At 39.7% G+C, this 21765-nt stretch overlaps 1 protein-coding gene across 1 annotated transcript in view; it reads left to right on the top strand.

The window, feature by feature from the left end:
* The window catches only part of ARFGEF2 (ADP ribosylation factor guanine nucleotide exchange factor 2), a 2483667-nt gene that overhangs the window by 795569 nt on the left and 1666333 nt on the right, over positions 1 to 21765 (top strand). The window contains exon 13 of the mRNA XM_044089932.1: positions 5759 to 5867. Within this exon, the coding sequence (XP_043945867.1) occupies positions 5759 to 5867 (109 nt within the window). The remainder of the gene's footprint in view (positions 1 to 5758; positions 5868 to 21765) is intronic.

The following is a 21765-nucleotide window of genomic DNA, read 5'->3' as shown; positions in this document are numbered from 1 at the left end:
ACTAGGTATAAATTTCTGTGTCACAAGATGGGTTGCCAACTGGCTCACTGACAAGAACCCACACTGTGAAAGTAGCAGACTCCAAATCTGACTTCAGACCAGTGACAAGTGGAGTACCACAGGGTTCAGTCCTGGGTCCTCTCCTGTTTGGTATCTACTTCACTGAAGTACAAGCTAACACACAAGGTCTTTGGCTAACGAAGTTTGCAGATGACTGCAAACTAGGAGCCATAATCAAAACTCCTAACAATGTGGACTTCCTACTAAATGGCCTCACTGAGACAGATGCCTGGTGTCAAAGCCATGGCCTCAAGCTCAATGCCAAAAAGTGCACTGTCATCCCCTTTGGTAAAAACTCTGTACCCATGAACTACAATATAGGCGATAGTATACTTAACACCGAAAGTGTGATAAGACCTTGAGACACAGGTAGACAGTAGTCTCTCCTTTGATAATCACATCGCCACAGTAGTCAGGAAATCCTATGTGGCACACCTCATCACAAAAGGTTTCTCATCCAGAAAAGAGGTCATTGTTCCCCTCTACTCATCACTCATTAGACCCATTATAGAGTACAATGCCCCTTTTGGTATGTACCTCACAAGACATCTACAACAACTGGAAAGGCCGCAGAAATACCTCACTGGCCTCAAACAGATGGCCTACACAGACTGTCTCAAAAAACTCCAGCGTTACTCCATCGTATATCGCCTACTCAGAGGTGATCTCTGCCTAACATGCAAAGCTATGTCAAACCCAGAGCTGTTGGACATGCTCCACTTAAAGAAGTCCCAATCCCTCCGAGCTACACGCTCTAGGGACCTAACCTTGTCACCACAAAAAACAGAATATGTCGGAGGGATAGATTCCTGTCCCAGAGACTTCCCATACTCTGGAATAAACTACCTATCTATATCAAACAAAGCTCCTCATTAGTACTCTTCAAGAAAAATCTTGAAGATTGGATGGGAAATAGGAAACTCACCCCGGGAATCACTTCTGTGGCTCTGCTCGACAGTGGCACAGGAAAATAATTTTCTTGAGTGGCAAAAGCCAGGGTACCTTTTTGGCTGGGCTTGTATAGGCCCTAGGGCCGATAGCCTAGTACCTACCTATGAACCTATAAAATAGGATGGAAATAAAATAGAAACATATGGTTAAGAAGCAATAAGAATTATTTAGAGGGACTGACAAATGTTATAAAGTATTGCAGAATATGAGGAATCTCAGAGAACAAAAATAGGAGCAACTGCAGTATGCTAAACAGAAAATAAGGATTACCTCAATAATATGGATGAGTTTAGAAAGACTGCTGCTAAGAGTTTAGAAAGACTGCTGCTCAGCAACTGTTTTTTGATCATAAAGCTAAAGCACAAAAATCTTTAGCACAACAACTCAGGCAACAGAAAGTAGAAAGGACTGTTGCCAAGCTTAAAGAGCCTATAACATGGAAAATAACAAGAGATCCTGTAGAGGTACTAGAAATATTTCAGAAATTCTATGAAAGTCTATGTAAAGCAGAGAAATATGGAAATCAAAAAAGATACAAATAGAAATGTTTATGGAAGAATTAAATTTGCGAAGGTTAGACGTAGATGAGGCTGAATTACTAACAGGATAGGAGGAGATGAGATAAAAATGGTGATGTTTAACAAATCCATAGGAAAGTCCCCGTGAATACATGGTATTCCTTTGGAAGTTTGGAATCTAGGAGGGGGGAAATGATAAAGATACGCAATGTTTTGTTTAACAGTATTGCAAGAGAAGTACCAACTTCCTAGAAGAAAGTGGTAGTGGCGGTATTACCTATAGAGTGAAAAGACCCATTAGATCCAGCTTCATACAGGTCATTTTCAATACTAAATCATGATTATAAAGTGTTTGTCTATTATGTCTATAATGGAATTGCTAAACCAATTCCAAAATTGATAGATACAGATCAGTGTGGTTTTGCAGAGGGGAGATAAACATTTGACAACATTAACAGAGCACTGATGATCCTGAAGGAAGCGGAAAGTAAGAAAATACCACTGCTGGTGTTGGGTCTTGATGCAGAGAAAGCATCTGACAGAGTAAGCTGGGACTTTATGAGCAGGGCAGTGGAAGCATTTGCGTTCCCTGGTAAAGTTATAAGGTTGATTAGGATATATAATGGATCAGAGATGAAAATTAAAGTGGATAAGTACCTCTCTGATGATTTCTGTTTGAGCAGAGGAACCAGGCAGCGGTGTCCTCTTTCCCTTTATTTGCATTATATTTAGAACCATTGGCAAAGAAAATAAGGGACTCAAATTCAATTATATAATTAGTGTGGTAGTCAAGAAAAGCTGGTTCTTTTTGCAGATATTATTTTTTACCTGATAAAACCAGAAAAAGACATAGTGTCATGGAACATTTTGGAGACCATTTCAGATCTTTTCAGGATACAAAATGAAAGAAGCCAAAACAAAGGCAATAGCTGTAAATTATGTACCCACACAATTTGGTTCAGCAGTGTCCACATTTATGGGGACATGATAAAATGCAATACTTAGGAGTGTGGATTAAAATGATTCCAGTATTGCAGCTAAAGATATGTCGGAAGAGACTAAACAAAAAATACAAAAACTGAGAAATTGGAAGCTCTGTTGAGAAAGTTCCAGAGGTAGAGATTTTACTTTGCATAGTTAATAGCATCTAGTCTATTTTGGCACCCTGTTGTTTTTATTATTAAAGCTAGTGGGAGAGGTTATCAGTTTTGCCAATTCATATAGATTTATGTTTAAAGTTAAGTTGTTAGAGGGGGAGAGAGAAGAGAGACTGCTGGCATGCAAGTCGCGTATTAGTTTTTCTAAGACATGTTAAAGGTGAGCCTGCAGAAGAGATATTCTGCTGTGCCATAGTTGTTGCACAGATGAGTGTCTGTGTGTGTCTGTGTGTGTATGTGTGTGTGTGTGTATATATATATATATATATATATATATATGTGTGTGTGTGTGTGTGTGTATATAGTGTTTATACATATGCCTATAATGTAAACGGATTTGATTTGTATTGGTTTAGTTGGAGAATAGTTATGAGATTTTCTGTTTTGTTGACTTGGGGGAGGGATAAGAAGTGATAGGGAGAGCTGAAGATCGTTTTTTTTAGGGTACTGAAACTCATGTTTTGTTTGTCTGTCCTAAGTATATTATAATCAGATGGGAGTATCAGGTTATCTTTTGTTCAATTTTTAAGCCCGATCTCAGTTAAAACTAATATATCAGGTGAATGCAATGCAAGCCAAGCATGGAATTCTGGTTGCTTGTTATGGATACTACTTATGTTAGTATGGACAGTAAGTAGAGAGAGATATGTTTGGAGTTTTATGCAGAGGAAGGTAGGATTGACAGAGGAAGTGGGGTGAGACAGGTGGGGGTGGATTTTGGGCCTGGGTTTGGGTGTAAGCCACCATTAAGTTTTTTAGCTGGGGGAGGTATAGAGAGTGAGGGTTATCCACTTTAATTTGGTTTTAGGTTTTGGATAGAGATTGTTTGAAATGGGTTTGTGAAGTTGAATTTTGTACTCAAGTAGGTTTACAGTTTTGAGAGGGAATAGGATGGGAGATATGTCTGGAAATGTCAGGTAAGAGTTTGATATTGTTTGTGTAGTACAAGAAGAGGGTATTGGGATCTGTGAAAGGGGTATGAGTGATAGGAAGTTAGATGGAAGAGGATTAAGAGGAAAGGAGAGGTGAGTACAAATGGGAAAAAACACATTGGATGAGCAAGTGGGCGAGTTTGGTGAAATGGTTTGTGTAGGGTATTAGCTTGGGTGTGTTGACATTAGTGATTGTGGGATTTAAGTAGAGATTAGGAATAAATATGTTGTATTCTGTATAGGAGCTGATAGAGGTTATATTAGTGTATGCAAATTTTAAGGGTTTAGCGGTGAATGTTAAAAGTGTGGAGGATTGTGGTTTCTGGAGTAGACCGGAAGGTGCTGTAAGTTGTTTGGGAGGTGGAATAAGAGTGTAGAAGATGAGGTGTGGGTATTCCCTGAGTAGTGGTTGGCTAATAAATGTGAATTGAAGGGCAAATGAGGAGGATTGTAACTGGAAGAAGGGAGAGTATGGAGATTGTGAGATTTAAATCTAGTGGTAATGGGGATTGGTGAAGATTGTTGAGGTTATGTTAAGGGAGATTAGTGAGCCGGAGTGGAGCGGGGTCCCCCTCATGCTAGATATGTTATGGTAAAAATTTAAATCATTAACAGTACCTAAAAGAGGCGAGTGAGGCAGAGTATATAGGAGATAGTGTGTGGTAAGGAAGGGGCTGGGAGAAGGCTATAGGTTTGCTAAACGAATTATGGGTGGGGGCTGATAATATGGGGTGGCACATTTATAGGATGCATTTCACTATCAAGCCATTTCTACTCCGGCTGTAACAGTGCTTATGGGGAAGTTAAAAATAGAATAATTCATACATTTATGCTGAGGCAATTTTCAGATTATATGGTTGTTCCTTGTTTGTACGTTTCAGCATCCCAGGTTTCTCAGCTCAGGAAATGTGTGTCTTGGGCTTGTACATGGAGAGAATATTGATGTATAAGGTAGCTACTGTCAGGGAGAGTCATCTGTACTGAATAACTTGAAAAGGGAAAAAGTCAAGATTAGAAGAAGGAATATATCTAGGACGTCAAGGAGGTTTGGTAGAACATTTAACTGCAACTATATCAGATTAGGTAAAGTTAAAAGAGGCAAGTTATTCTGAAAGTGTACAGTTTTCCAAGCATTGTGCAGTTACAGGTACATTGTACAGTTGTCTACATTTTGCTTAAATCTCTGTCTGTAACATGCAATTGCACATCCTTAATATAATACTTCACAATGTTTGCAGACAATAAAACTATTAAATCGCATATATCTGCTATTAAATTAGTATGCCTAAAAAGTGTGCAACAAAACAAAGATATTCATCCATTACACACTCTTATATTAAGATCATTATGACTTCTTCATGTAAGTTAGGAGAGATGGGTCTAAAAATAAAGCATTTAAATAATTTGCTGTGAAACTGTCAAGGATGCATAACTGTAAATTGATTTTAATCAGATGTTCAAAGTAGTACCTTGATCCTTTTATGATTAAATGGCAACTAAAGTTTTAAAAACAGTAGGCGAAACAGTTGTCATTCTGTTAGGCAGTGATGGGAGATGCAGGTTTAATAAATACTCAAGTACCGCTTCTGCTTGTGACTCATGATCAGCTTCTGCCTGGATTAAAGTTATGGATATTAGTTTGAATAAAAATAGAAATATCTGGTATGTATGCTTTGAATACAGCCGGTGACTCCTGCAGTAAGACTAAAACAGTAAGTGGGGCAAGCACTCTCTTTATGCAAGGACAAGTAGCATCTGTGCTGTACCCAAGTTATTGCATTGGCAATGATGCTACTGATTGCCTTAGCCCAGTTATTCATTCAGGTATGACGCCACAGACCATTTAGCCCAACGGCTACTGCAGCCATGAGGAATTCGAACATCTGCTGTTATGGGTGAGTGCAACTTACACAATGACACTTTGTCACTGGGTTTACCTTATCACATTGGTAATGTCTAGTATGTTTGACACATGTCCTGTGACATCTCTGAAAGTTTGTGGTGGTTTTAAAATATCTGTTTAAAAATGCCTGATTTTTACACATTTGAGATTACAGTTTTTAGTAGAATTGCTAAATTATAAATGCTTGACATAAATAAAGAGCACTGTTAATTAATTAATTTTTTCTGTTTATTTCAGGAGCTTTGTCTTCGAAAGAAGGGTCTTGAGTGTTTAGTTTCCATTTTGAAATGCATGGTTGAATGGAGTAAGGACCTGTATGTGAACCCCAACCTCCAGAGTAACCTGGGTAAGTAAGGAACCCCCCTATCAGTGTTACATAGAACATGAAACAAGTACATTTGAGTGTATGGACTTTGTCCTTTCTTGACACTTAATAACATAAGAAGGGATTATTTGCTAGCTGCTACCATATGGCAAAGTTCATGACAGAAAACACACAGGAAGATTAAATTCTCATAGTGAGTTGTGTAGTTATATAGTGTAAGCCACGTTCTGTGGCAAAACAGAAGGACAGCATTGTATGTAGGAATGGTTCTGTAACTTAAGGCAGCACAGTACATTTAACAGGAAGTAAAAAGGAGAACAGATTGGTTTGAGATGAATATTAACTGCAGCTACTTAAATGCATCTTTGCGCATATGTAGTGATCATGGTTGCCATCTTTGCGGATGTTCAAAATGGGAAACAGTGAGTGTGACCAAACATACAGTGTCACAGTGGGTGGACTGTACTGCATTAGCTTTGAAGGGACTTTCTCTGTTAATCTGTGTTTCATTTTACCCCCCCCCCCCCGCCAATAATTATATCTAGTGAAAGTCCACTAAAAAGTCAGAGTAGGGATGGAAGTTTAGTTTTATTTTTTTGTATACAAAGATGGTTGTGTCCAAGTAGGGCTTAATGTTGAAAGGTGAGAATATAGTCATTTCCAATAAAATGAAAAAAGAACAAATGCTGGGGAGGATGTGAATTCAAGAATGCAGACTCCTTCTACCAACTAGCTCAAATCCCATTGAAGGGCTGAAATATATTAGGATTTGGTTCTCACAAATGTAGCTTCACCACCATGCTTAGAGCCTACACATACCAAATCACTGCCCATATCTGACCACTGTTTAGAAACATTTATTCTAGGTGTGAGACATTAGTAATCTTGAAATCCCCTCATCTTCAGAGACAATTACAAGTCAAATGTACTTCAACGAAGTGATGACATGAAGAAATTCAAACACTCTCCTCACCTATAAAACCACGAAAGGTGCACTGAAAGTGACCCAGTAAAGCCACGGACGAAGGCAACCAGTAAATGTAACGTTTTATTAAAGAAAAATTCACACTAAAAACACACCATCTCTATTAACGCTGTTTGAATATCCGTTTTCGTTTCATCACACTTCATCAGATGTGGGTTAGAGTGAAATACAGCCCTTTTATATACAATCAAACCTGGCACATTTGCCCGCCCTGTGACGTCAGCTGTGTTGTCAGCAGGGTCCTTTCAGCCATACAAGGTACGTTGCTAGACAGGAACTTTCTATAAAAGGGCTGTCTTTCACTCTAACCCACATCTGATGAAGTGTGATGAAACGAAAACAGATTTTCAAACAGCGTTAATGGAGATGTTTTTAGTGTGAATTTTTCTTTAATAAAACGTTACATATACTGGTTGCCTTCGTCCGTGGCTTTATTGGGTCACTTTCAGTGCACCTTTCGTGGTTTTATTGGATTCGCATTGTGTACTTTTGTCTGCACTTGGATTTTATTTGTGTACTCTCCTCACTTAGATGACAGTGCATCAGAATCCATTTTCTCAGACAGATTGTATGCCCACCTTCAAGATAGCATTGAAGTCTCAGTCCCCATAAGACTTATAGTTCCAAATTTAAGAACAAACACATTAGTGGTACCCATTATCAACCAAAATGCAATAAGAGAAAGAAACTTCTAACCTGTAAAAGCAAACTTGCCCCCATCAGCTATTGAAGAGCTAAAAATAATTAGCAAAGAACTTTAAAATCAAATCCTCCAAGAGCAAGTATGAATTATGAATTGCCATCCATGCTAAGGGTAATCAGAAATCCTTTTTCATCTATGTCAGAACCAAAGAAATGATAACCAACAGTGCTGTGAGTTAATGCAAAGTAACATTACATGCTCTCTGAGGACATTACCAACATATTAGTTAACAAATTCAGCTCATACATTACCCCCCCAAATTACTCACAGAATGTTAACAGGTCTACACCACTCCCCCCGCCCCCATATCACATCCTAGTAAGTCTTAAGTGTTCTCTCCAAGGCTAACAAAGCTAGCTCCATAGGTCTTGACAGTGTATGTAGTATAGCAGGTGTGTTGTCCCTTTAAGAAGCATTTCCAAGATTTGTGTGTGCATATAAATACCAAGTACTTTTTAGCTTCAGTGCCATTTTGAAGGTGCAGCCAGTATGTTAACATCTATGTGCATGATAGCTAATCTTTTTATAAGTTAAAGTTACTTAACCTCATTTATGATGTGTTTGCATACAATAAAGCTGCTTGAACAAGAATCCACGATGCTCACTTGTTTTGTCCTGACCTGGCGAACGACATTGTGTCAGAACCAGGATAGCAAAGGCTATTCTTCAGAGCCACGAGATGCAGAGGTAATGGCGAATGCTAACTAAAGGAATTGAGAGCAAAAAATGGGCCAGAAACAAGTAAAAGGTAAAGAGAACACACACAAATGATTTATTTATTAAAAGAGGTTAAATGGAACATTACAAGGGCACAAAACTTATTATTAAGCAAACAAGCAATATAAAAGAGTTCATTAATCAGACGAAATGTTTGCAACCAAATTATTTGATAAAATGAGCATTACAAAAGTACACAAAGGGTTCAGAATTACCTCAGAATTGTAAAATGAGCATGTTTAGAGTTAAAACGAGCACAAGAAAGTATAATGGGCCTGAAAAGAGATTAAATGAGCAAAATGAACATAATATGAGGGCATTAAGGCACATTAAGAGATTCAGTGAGAGGAACAACTATAATAGAAAGGGCAGAAAATGGCACGTTGAGTATAAGTAAAGCAAAGGCGACTGCATGTGTTTTGGCAAATTACTATGCTTTGGCCCAGATTACTATTTTGTATTGATTGAAGACTTGAATAACCTAACTAGAGTTTTTCAAGGTATCTTAAAGTGTATAAAAGTGCTTACAGTGTGTGCTTATTGCTGTGCATTTATTCCATAGAATTTTTTTTTTGTGCAAAGTGCAACTATTTCATGAAGTGCAGTCAAGTGAAGCCATTTCGAAATGTTTCTTGTGCCAGGGTGCGTCTGTTCAGAGAGTGCCACCATTACAGAGTGCGTCTTGCACTATATAGAGTTGTTTGGCAAAGTGCAGCCATTTTGGAGAAATTTTAATGTACCATGTAGTGCTTATTTGCATACTGCAGTTATCTTGAGGTGTTTCTCATTCTGAGGTTCTTCTGCCCAATACATTCACAAGTCGCAATTATTTAAGGCAGTACATTTGCAAAGTGCCATTACTTTGAAACAGTTTATTCGCAAGGTGCCATTACTTCGAAACAGTTTATTCACAAGGTGCAATTACTTCAAAACAATTTATTTCTTGAGTGCCATTACTTTGAGATAGCTTATTCGCAAAGTGCAGTTACTTTGGAATGTTTCTTGCCATCAGCTTCCATTGCTCAGTTTATTCGCACTGTGCAGTTCGAAATGTTTCTTAAAATGATAATAAATGGCTATAGCAGTAAGAATGTTGATAAATGGTTTTGGGATTAAACAGATAAGACAAAGGCTCGTTCAGTAAAGTGATGGTAAATTACTTCAGCATTATTGCCTTTACAAGGTAAACGACTTGTATGATAAAATCATTTTAAGGCAAGTGGCTTTACAGTAAAGAGATTTTAAAGTGTTGCAGTGCCCAGCAGTCTTATTTCATGAAATTCAGTTGTCCAAAGGCTCACTGTGTTGTTATAAGTACTGGCATAAATTTCAAGTACATGTGTATGTGTATGTACAAGTGTGTATGTTCGTGTATATTTGAACGAGTTTCACTGAGATATATCAATATGGTAGATGGATTTCGTAAGCCACAACCACTTATGTTTGATCAGACTGTTGCAGAGAATTGGAGAATATTTGAGGAAGAATATGATATATTTATACAAGTAGCTTAGTCTGATAAAGATGCACGTACCAGGGCATTCATTTTGCTGAACCTAGCAGGGTCAGAAGTCATTGAAAGGGACCATTAATTTGTCTATGCACCAGCAGTATATGAAGGTGAAGGAGAAACTCGTGTTGTTGTGCAGGCTGAGTCAAAGGAAGACTCGGAGTGTTTGAAGTGCAAATTTAGAGAAATGTGTAACCCCCAGACTAATGTTCCACTAGAGAGGCATTTGTTTTATATGAGAGATCAAAAGCAAGGGGAAACTTTTGCAGCTTATATTACTGACCTGAGAAATAAAGCTAAAACGTGTTGGTTTGGTGATTTAAAGGATGAATTGATAAAGGACAGACTTGTGTGTGGTATTAATGCTGCTGTGAGAAAGATTTTGCTTCGTGACAGTGATGCAACACTGACTAAAGCCATTGAGATTTGTCAGAGTTATAAAGTTACAGAAAGGCACACAAATATAGTTGCTAGTGATAAGAGCATGGCTTCAGGAGGCTCCAGAGCTCATGTAGATAGCATACATCATGTAGATAGCATACAACATGTGACAAGCAAGAACAGGCCTATGCACGTGGCAGCAGCAGCCCCTGTGGCACTTAAAGGCAAAACCCATAGTCTTCTTGCACATTCCAAGAACAGTTCAGTTAAAGGAGCATGCTCAGTGCAAAACCAAGGGTACCTAGTGCAAAACAGATGTTACTCAGTACAGCATAAGAGTGAATCAGCAAAACCCAAATCAAGCTTTATTGTTAACTGTCGCAATTGTGGTGCCAGCCATGAGTCCAGAAGAGAGAAGTGTATGGCATATGGTCAGCAGTGTCATAAGTGTAAGAAATGGAACCATTTCCAAAGATTTTTGTCAGTAGAGTAAGCCTCGTACAGTTACAAAGAAGGGTCACTACATAAAGCAAGTTAATCAAATAGAGCTGCAACAGTCTGCTTTCTTTGTAGATGGTGTGTCAGTAATTGGTGAAAAGATTGATGCAGTAGATTTATTAGCAAGAAATGAAGTGTTTTGTACTGTCTGGATCAGTGGTAAATCCACTGAGCTCAAAGTTGACACTGATTCAATGTGTAATGTCATTTCTGCAGATACTTTTGCAAGGGTCAGAGTTGGTGAACAACTAAATGTGAATAGCAAATACAACTTAAAAAAAAAACAAAAAAATAAAATAATAAAATACCACAAAGACCACCAATTCAATAAGTAAGCGAATTTAATGAAACACTTACCACTTCGGCATACACAGCCTTCCAAGAGTAAAAACACTACAAAATGCTGTTTGCTTATATACAGCCTATTGCACAAAACAATTAATTAATTAAGCATACAATTCAAATCACATACTTCCAGTTACAGTCTGTGTTGAGTCCCTGAGGCTCCAAAGTACCATACTTTAAAATCAGCAGGGTTTCTTGTTTTAAGAGTTTGTTTTTTAAAGACATTCACCTATGCCAACTTGCAATTTTTTTCAAGACACAACCCCTAAGAGAATCAGGGTTAGAGTTGTGTGCTGTCAAAATTGACTCCCGAGGGGACTCTCTAATTTTTTATTTTTTATGTCCCTAATATGTTCCTGCAATCGGACCCCAAAACTCCTATAAGTTTCCCCTATGTAAAACTTCTTACATCTACATCTCAGCACATACACTAACCCCACCATGTTACAACTGTATTCATGCCTAGCTGTAAACTTGATGCCATTAATATAGGGGAAAGAGCTTACTAAATATTGACAGATGGAACAACCATCACATGGAACAGTGCCTTTATTTATGCTTAAGTTCTGACTGACATTAACATCTGGTAAACAAAAGTGGTTATGTACCAGAATGTCAGACACATTCCTAGCTCTTTTGTATGCAATACTCACAAAATTAGGTAGTGTAGAGTTCAAAATGTTGTCCCTTAGGAGCATAGGCCACAAGCTATGTGCTTTTTTTAACTATTTCCTCAGTTATAACATTATAGGTTGTCACTAAGAAAACTTTCTTTTGCTCTCCATTGTTCACAGCTGTATTGGTAGATTTATTTCCACCAATACAAACATTATATTTTCCACTAGCACGGACATAACGAGAATTTCCCTGAGAGTTAACAGAATACCTCATGTCCATAATTTTTTGTTTAGCTTCCCTGACCAGCTAGACATCACAGCCTCTTCTAATAAACATTTTTTCTGCTTCAGCTATCTCTAAATCAAAGCTCATATCAGGGCTACTTAGCCTATGAATTCGTAAGAATTCATTATAGGGCAGTATCTTGACCAAATGTTTGGGGTGACAACTGTTCCCATATAAAAAAACATTTCTATGTTCAAATTTCCTATGCAGACTAGTAGTAAATCCATCTAGGCTTATATCCAAAAAATTAACTTGTGGGCCAAGCTGTATACCATCAAAGCTTAAGCCCATAGTATTAGCTTGTAAGTCATTAACAAACCCAAGGGCCTCTGTCTGGCTTCCTTGATATAAAAAATAAGATCATCAATAAATCTAAAATATAAAATAACTTTTGATCTAAAAAAATCATGTCTATACATAGTCATATTCAAGTTTAGCCATGACTAAATTGGCATACATGGGGGCCCTGCAACTGCTGGAAAATGTCTTCATTGAACATAAAAAAAATATTTTTTAAACAGAACATAACTAAATTTATCAGAAAATGAGACATAGGAGAGTCCCCCCAAAAACGGAACAAGGCCTGTGTCCCTGTTCCATGCTTAATATTAGTATATAGACTTTTGACATCCAAACAGAGCCAAAACAGGTTCATATACCAAACTTTACCCTTTATTTTGTTCAAAAAGTCCTGGCTGTCCCTGATATAGGAGGCTGTACTCATAACATATTTCTTAAGATGTTCATGTAACAACACACTTACATTCTTCAAAAAATAACGCTGTGCAGACACTATAGGTCGGCCACTAAGGTTAGTTAAACCTTTGTTTGTTCTAGGTAAGCAGTAAAAAAACTGCCATAGAGCAGTTTTCCACTCCAAACTTCTTTTCCACATCCTTAGAGGTGAAATACCGCAGCCTTAGGCCTTTGTCTAACAAACATTGGTACTGCTTAATAGCTTCAAAGTAATCAGAAACATCACATTTTCTATAAATTTACACATTATTCAAATGTTTATAACGCATCTCTAAGTATTGTGTGAAGTGCATGATTACTATCTTTGCCCTTGTCAGATGGTTTAACCACCCATCTTCTATCATTACCAAATTCCAATAGGGCTGCCATTGCTGCTTAGTTAAATTAAAACATATGTTGGACTTATTCTGTATACAGGACCAGTACATTTTTTTAACCTCAGAATTAAGAGTACTCTTGAAAGGCTGTGTAAGCCAAGGTGCTTAAGTGTTTCATAGGTTCATAGGTAGGTACTAGGCTATCAGCCCAAAGGCCTAGGCAGCAAGGTTCCATAGCTTACGCCACCCAAGAAAGTTCATTAAATTCACTTACTTCTTGGATCGGTGGTCTTGGTGGTATTTTATTTTAACTAAATGTGACTAGTGCGAAACTTGTAGCTTATGGAGGTGAAGAAATTCAAACCGAAGACTCAGTGATACTTTCCTGTTATGTGGCTAAGAACTGTTATTGCCTATTGTTTTATGTGGTTCGAAGACCTGTGCAGTCACTGTTGGGTCTTAGAGACAGTTTGAAAATGAATCGCTTTCTTTTACTTAAGGTTCATCAGATAAGCACATGTCCTAGCTCCAGCTTCACCAATACTATTTTTTTCAGAGTATGCTAATGTTTTCGATGACAGATTGGGAAAACTTCCAGTTGTGTATTCCATGAAATTGGACTTATAAATCCAATCCAATGGACAGATCAGCAAGAAGCATTCCGATAGCTGTTCAGCATAATGTCAAAGCTCAGTTGGACAAAGTGGTGCAACAAGGTGTGATTGTCCAGTTACAGAACCTACCGAATGGGTGTCGTCCATTGTTGCAGCTTATTAAAAAAGGCTCAGATGAAATCAGAATATGTATTGACCTAAGAGACTTGAGCAAAGCATTGAAGTGACTACATCATCCCGTGTGTACAGTCGAAGAGGTTGCAGCCCTGATAGCGAATGCCACTGTTTTTTATGTCTTAGATGCAGAGAGTTCATTATGGCAAGTGATGCTTGATCACAAATCTTCATTACTGACTACATTCAGTATCCCATTTGGAAGATCTAGATTCCTCAGGATGCCATTTAGAATAAATTCTGCAAGTGAAGTCTTTCAGCGTGCAGTGGAGCAAAATTTTGCACTGAGAGCCACTTCAGCTAAGTCATATTCCTGATCTACCTTGGTCAATTGTAGCTACAGACATCTTCGAGTGGAACAGTCAGCATTGCTTAGTTCTGGTAGATTCTTATTCAGATTGGTTCGAGATCAATCTACTACCTAATCTAACTCCTAATACAGTCATTACTAAGTTGAAACGCCATTTCTCAGTCCATGGCAGTCCACAGAAATGAATCTCTGACAATGGTATGCAATTCACCAGTCAGTTGTTTGAGAAATTTGCCAGAGAATGGGACTTTGTATATGTTACTAGTAGTTCAGAGTATCCACAATCGAATGGACTTGCTGAACGTGCAGTACAGAGTGCAAAGGAATTACTTGAAAAGTCAAAGTGTGATAATACTGATTTTTTTTTTAATTTACTCAATATCAGAAACATACCTCGTGGTGATATACTTGGCTCACCTGCTCAGAGACTTCTGCCTAGGCAAACCAAAACAACATTGCCTGCTAGTTCTAGTTTATTGAGGCCTAAAGCTAAGAACAATCGAGCCATCAAAGCTCAGTTATCTAGAAAGCATTCTTTCCAAAAGTGCAGCTATGATAAGTAGCAGATTTCTTCATCCATTGGAAAAAGGAGAGACAGTGAAGATACAAATGGTTAAAGGTTGTGATTTGACTACGATGTGAAACTAAATGCCAAAAATACAGCTTTTGTGTCCATTGACAAACCTGGGTACTCCTGTTCCTGTCGCATAGGTCTCATCCCTCTAAAAATTGACTCTATCATTATGAATATGGGCACCTTCATTGACAATGAACTATACTTTGACCACCATGTGACCACTGGTGTTAGTCTAGCTATATAAAAATAAAATAATTTCTTAATTACCAGGGGAATATCTTCTAGATCCAAGAAAGTCATTATCCCTCTGTACTCCTTTATCAGACCAGTAATTTAATGGGATGTCTGCTTTGGTAATTACTTGGATAAGTATATGGCTTAGCTCAAAAGACCTCAGCATTTCCTTACCAAAAAAATCAAGGGCACATCCTCATCTAGTTATCCTGTAATACTTAGTGCTCTCTCTCCCTTTTCACTTTCCTGCAAACTGTTGTGAATAGATTTCTGCCTTGCTTACACAGTATTGAAAGATCTGGTCCTGTGTAACCTCCTACACATGAATAAAACTAATGCCACCTAAACACCTTCTAAAGAGACCTAAACTACCACCAAAACATAAATTGGCCATGTTGGATACATAGTTATCTTTTGCAGAGCATGCCCCTCATGGAATAGACTCCTTTTACAGGTAAATCATAGTAGCTCCATAACCTTTTTAACCATAACTTGGGTGACTGTATAGGCATTTCTAAGTACACCTCAGTCTGGACCCTCTAACCCTTTAGGAAAGGGGTCTAAACTAAGTTGGAGTGTACAGTTAATTCATGTCTAGTTGTATTTGTTGGCTAGCCTACAAATGGTCCACTTATCAACAGCCTACAATGAGCTGATAGACCTATGAACCTTTAATGGGGCAATTTATACGCATCATACTGGTTTCTGTAAGGTGTGGGTTTTGGAACATGACATTTAAACACCAGATGATGAGGAGAAACTTAGCAGATTACTGACAACCACACAACCTGATGCTGTGAGCATTTTGGGCTATGAATTTACCTTTGCCACTTTCATTGCACCTCCTAAGTGTTAACACTTTCAGTTTTGTAGTTGAAGGCTCCTCCCAACTTTTTCATGTTGTAAAACTGGATACATATCCAGGATATGCCTCACTTATCCAACTCCTTTGGTGGCCATTATGTCACCTAGTCCAAATATTGCTTGTCCTTGGTAGCATTAGTAACTGTTGCTCTCATTCTGATGCTAAGAAGGGTGTGATCTGTTCAGTGTAGTGTTGTCTGCATTCTAAGTAATATTAGGTGTGCTAGGTTAGCATCTGTTCTAGCCAAACAGTGAATTTGTGGTTTTCCATCCATCCAAGTTATAAGTTATATGTGAATAGAGTAAGAGACATACCTTGCTTTATGTGGAGTGAAGGATGGTTCCTAAGAACTATTATTCTCTGTGATACATACGTATCCTTCCAGCATGTCTTTTTCATGTTCCAAAAGAGGTTGAATCCCTTGAGCATATGTGTGTTACCACTGAACTTGTAAAAGTGGAATATGTTAGAAAGAAAAGGGTCTAGTAAGGCTCTGTATGCAAGGCAGATGTCATCTCTTAACAGCCTGTATAATACTGAAAAGAGAGACAAGACTTGGAGACATTCTGCATGTTTTTTATGATTTAGGCCCATGATTTTTCAAGCAATGTTATGAACTTTCCAGTTGTAACAAGTGTTTGGACAGGTACATACAGAAAGGACCTTTATACTCAATGAGTGGCCTACCTAGAGCCGAGAACAGTGGACTTGCTACATTTGTTTGACCTGGATGCAATATCTTTATATATAAACTATGTGATGAAAAATGACTTCCGTACAATAGTGGATAGGTGGTGAGAAAAGACAGTTCATTATCAGCATAGATTTCCAGATCCTTGACTGTGGGATCAATTATCAGAGGAGTGTTGCCAGTGTGATCTTTACAAGGGAGGTCAAGCTTGCTGAAGACTACTATTATACATTTCGTGGTATTTAGTTTTAGTACATGATGTTCATCGTGTTACCCTGCTGCAGTCATCACACTTGGGTTATCCTGCCGTCAGGCGGTCCCACAGTCGGCCCGAATTCCAAAGTCTTGGTCCGGCGTCGGTTGCTGTCGCTTCTTCCCTGACGTCAGTGCACCAGGGGTATATAAGAGGCATCCGACGCCATTTTCTTCAGTCTTTCTTGCCGCGCGGTGCCCGAAACAGAAGCAGTTGACAAGTGCTGGTCAGCCGACGTGAGATTTTCGATTTGAATTTCAGTCCGAAGTCTTCAATAAAGCTAAGTACCCCATTGGGGAACATTTTCTTGCCTCAGTCTGATGTCGGAAAAAGTTAACAATTGCATTTCTTGTGGGAAGCAAATACCTTATAAGGACTTCCATTCCTATTGTATTCCTTGCCTAGGCCCAGACCACGACGTCACAGGTTGTCGGTTTTGCGCTAGGTTTAATAAACGCACTATCAAACGCCGTTTTGACTTCGTACGGCATTACTTTGGTAGGAAATTTAATTATATCATGCCATCGGAGCAGCCGATGACTGCAATTCATAAAAAATGCAAGGATAAGGACAGGCAGCCTAGGAATAAGCCAGACCCCGAGGCCTCAGCTGGGCCTGTCGCTGGTTCTCCGGTTTTCAGTGAGGCGCCTACGCAGCCCCTGACGACCGCAGAACTGGAACCCCAGACAGCTGCCGACTCCCAAGCGGAGTCTACTAGGCCGACGCAGCCATCTACCAACACCGGAGCAGAATTAGATACCGGTGCAGAGGAAACTCCTTCGGTTGCAGAAGGTGTCTTCAGACCGACTACACTCACCATTAAATCTTATGCTAAGCTTAAAACTCCTTTAAAACCTAAGAAAACTGTTCATCAGTCTACAGGTCAAGGCCCCATGCCTAAGAAACAGATGCTTAAGATGGCTGAAGATTTAATTACCCTTATCAGGGGTTCCCATCCTCCTCCTGATAAAAGACCAAGACAAGAGGAGGATTATGCATCCTCTGACCAGGTTTCTCTCTCCTCATATTCTTCTGAGAAACAGGATCACACTTTTCCACCCTATGAGGATTCTGATGCTGAAGACTCTATTCCCTCAGCATCTCCCCCTGAAGACTACTCCTTTGGGGAAACATTACATACCATGAGGGAACATTTCCACTGGGAAGGCCAGGGTTACTCAGATTCTAAGAAAAGGCTCAGAGAGTTCCTTTTATTACCCCAGCACAGACCTCTTGCTATCCCTCCTGTTTTAGATATTGTGGATGATGTCTACTTGGAGTCTAGTTTAAATCCAGACTCTCTACCTCCTGCTCCAGCCAAACCAGACAGATACTACAGAGTACCTGACTCACACAAATTCCTTTATAAAAGCCCTATAGCTGACCCAGAAACCATATCCCAGGGTCCTAAGGGAGCAAAAGCTTCTACGGCTAAAAGTCCTGTGCCCTCTGAAAGAGATTCCAGAGCCCTAGATAGATGGAGAAAGAAAATATACACCTCTGCAACTTTGGCTTTGAGAGCATTAAATTGCCAGTTTCACATGTTGAAATGTCAACAATTCCTGATGTCTCAGTTAAAACAAAAAATGAGCACACATTCAGAACAGCCTGAATTCAAGGAAATGCAGGATCTGTTGCATGCAGCTGAACAGGTGGGCAAGCATACTTTACAATGCGGATTTGATTCATTGGAAGCTTCCTGTAGAGCAGCTGTTACTGGCTCTGTTATTCGTAGACATGCTTGGTTAAAAGAGCACACCCTCCCTGACCATGTTAAAGCAAAATTATTAGGTGCACCTTTACAACAATGTATTATTTGGTGTCAAAACAGAAGAGGTTTTAAAGAAAATGGAGGATAGGCTAAATCTATGCAAACGGTCAAGGATTTCTTGCAGGTACAACCCCCTCGCTTCAGCAGAAATTGGCCAACAAAAAATTGGTCCTTTCCAGCTTCAAATAGATCACAGAGGGGCAAATACAGATGTCCAAGGGGCAGAGGTCAGTCACAGGGCCCTTACAAACCTCGCCAATGGGGTTCTGCTACCCAGAAAGGAGGAGAAGACAGGCCCCAAGCTAGCAGAAGGCAGACACAATGACTCTGTCCTCAAACTACCAAACAAATCTCTCCTGGCAATACCCTTGGGAGGAAAACTAGCATTTTTTGCAGACAACTGGCACATCATCACAAAAGACAAATGGGTTCTAAACATTGTCTCTCAAGGATACAGATTCCACTTTCATACCTTACCAAGGATCAAAGGAATGCCAAACCTGCCACCAAATCAATGGGCAGAGGCACAAAAACAAATTACAGCTCTCATGAACATGAGAGCCATTCAACAGGTACCTACACAGGAGCAAGGACAAGGATTTTACTCAAGACTCTTCCTAGTTCCAGGAAAGGACAAAGCATGGAGACCCATTCTGGATCTTTCAATTCTGAACACCTATCTGCAAGTGCCAAAATTCAAGATGCTAACACTACAGGAGCTTCTATCCATGCTGAGCAAGAATGCTTGGCTAGTCACTTTGGACCTCAAGGAGGCATACCTACATGTCCCTATCAGACAAAATTGCAGAAGATACCTCCGCTTCATTGCAGGTTCAACGCATTATCATTTCTCTGCACTGCCCTTTGGCTTATCTACTGCGCCCAGGGTCTTCACAAAATGCCTAGCACCAGTAATTGCATAATGCAGACAAAGAGGAATTCAAATATATCCATACCTGGACGACTGTCTTATTCAAGCAGAAAGCAAGGACATTCTTTTACAGCATCTGGCATTTGTCACACACCTTCTAAGTTGCCTAGGGTACACAGTAAACGAAAAGAAATCAAAACTAGTGCCCTCACAAAACATAATATTCCTGGGTGCCAGCTTGAATACATCGGCCCAGATGGCTTATTTCACACCAGACAAACAACGACAGCTGTTTCAATATTTCAAAATAATGGCAACAAAGACCCAACTCCCTGCAAGAAAAATTCTGCAGGTGTTGGGATTCATGGCATTTTGCATACTACTAATACCATTTGCAAAACTGCATATGAGGAAATTACAATGGCACCTGAAAAGTGTATGGACTCAGCACAGCCACAGCTTGGAAACAATGATTCCACTCATTCCCTGCCTTCAACAGGAGTTTCTATGGTGGGCACAGGCATGTCACCTCAACAAGGGTCAGCCTTTCACCTTACCCACAGCCAGGCAAACTATGACAACAGATGCATCGGACTATGCCTGGGGAGCACACATGGCAGAACAGTGCATTCAGGGCAAATGGACTACAGATCAGAGACACCTGCATATCAATCAAAAAGAAATGCTAGCAGTGCAGAATGCCCTAACAGCTTTCAAGGACCTTCTACACCCAGGACAACTACTAATAAGGACAGACAACACCACAGTTATGTGGTACATAAACAAGCAAGGGGGCACACATTCCTACCCTCTATGCAGGCAAGCAATGACCTTGTGGAGCACTGCACTGTCTTACCAGGTTCAATTACAAGCACAATTCCTGCCAGGAAAGAAAAACACATTGGCAGACGACCTAAGCAGAAACATCATGGATCCACACGAATGGAAACTAGATCCACAAGTATTTGCAATGATAGCTCAAACATGGGGACGCCCAGACATAGATCTGTTTGCAAGTCCCCACAACCACCAACTTCAAAAATTTTGCACAAGGACTTTCCATCCACTAGCTTGGAAAGTGGACACCCTCTCATTCAGTTGGAAAACATTAACAGTGTATGCCTACCCTCCACTGCCTCTTCTAGCAAAGGTACTGCTGAAAGTCAGATTAGAGAGGCCACAAATGATTTTCGTTGCACCAACCTGGCTACGCCAACATTGGTATCCAATTTTAAGGAACATGGCCCAGGGCCTACCATGGATATTGCCACAAATTCCTCACCTGCTCACCCAGCGAGACAATCTGATTCTGCACAGCAAGCTCAAGACTTTAAACCTGGCTGCATGGTAAATTACCTAAACAACCAGCCAACACCTTTATCCAAAGCTGTTATGGATGTCATTCTGGAGGCCAGGAGGCCCAGCACCAGGAAAGCCTACTCAGACAAATGGAAAAGATTTTGCGCCTGGAACCAGACTAAAGGCCTAAATCCCCTGGAGCTGAACATTCCTCAGATTCTGCAATATTTAACTGAGATGTTACACAAAGGACTTTCCTTTTCATCTATTAAGATCCACGCCTCAGCAATTTCAGCTCATTACAGCATGGATCCTCCTTTATTTTCACATCCACTCCTAAGACAGTACCTCAGAGGGGCTAAGAACTTAAGACCGCCAAGGAGAGCTCCAACACCTACTTGGGATCTCAACTTTGTCCTGGAAAAGCTTACACTGCCGCTCTTTGAACCAGCTTTTTCAACTGGTTTAAAATTTCTTTCATGGAAAACTGCCCTACTACTAGCAATAACCTCAGCTAGAAGAGTCTCAGAGCTACAGGCACTAATGGCAGTGGAACCTTTCCTCATTTTTCATCAAGACAGAGTTTCTCTATGAACTAATCCTTCCTGTATGCCAAAGGTGGTATCCAGTGTGGCTCTAAACCAAACCATTCACTTGACCACCTTCTTCCCAAATCCCCAGAACAAAGGAGAAAGACTCCTGCACTCTTTGGACATTCACAGGCAATTATATTACTACTTGGATAAAACTAAGGCTTTCAGAAAAACTGACCAGCTCTTTGTAGCCTATGCTACAGGATCACAAAGAAAAGCTATCTTAAAACAGACCATTTCTAAATGGATAGGACATTGCATACGTTTCTGCTACACACATCATGGGAAACCAGTACCTGCTAACATTAGGTCCCACTCCACCAGGGCTACAGCTACATCAGCAGCCTTTCTCAGGGGAGTGCTAACCGAGGATATTCTGGAAGCTGCTACTTGGAGTTCAGTGCACACCTTCACCAAATACCATCACTTACCTCTTTACTCTAAGACTAGAGCTGATTTTGCCACTACAGTTTTGCAGGGCGTACTAGCTTCTTCTAACCCTGTTTGACTCCACCTCCCCTCCTTAGCTTTGGGATTCAACCCAAGTGTGAT

The sequence above is a fragment of the Protopterus annectens genome, chromosome 12.part0 (assembly GCF_019279795.1).
Source record: "Protopterus annectens isolate FY-2018-M chromosome 12.part0, PAN1.0, whole genome shotgun sequence".
NCBI classification, from domain to species: Eukaryota; Metazoa; Chordata; order Ceratodontiformes; family Protopteridae; genus Protopterus; species Protopterus annectens.
This window is presented reverse-complemented; position numbering and strand designations above follow the sequence as displayed.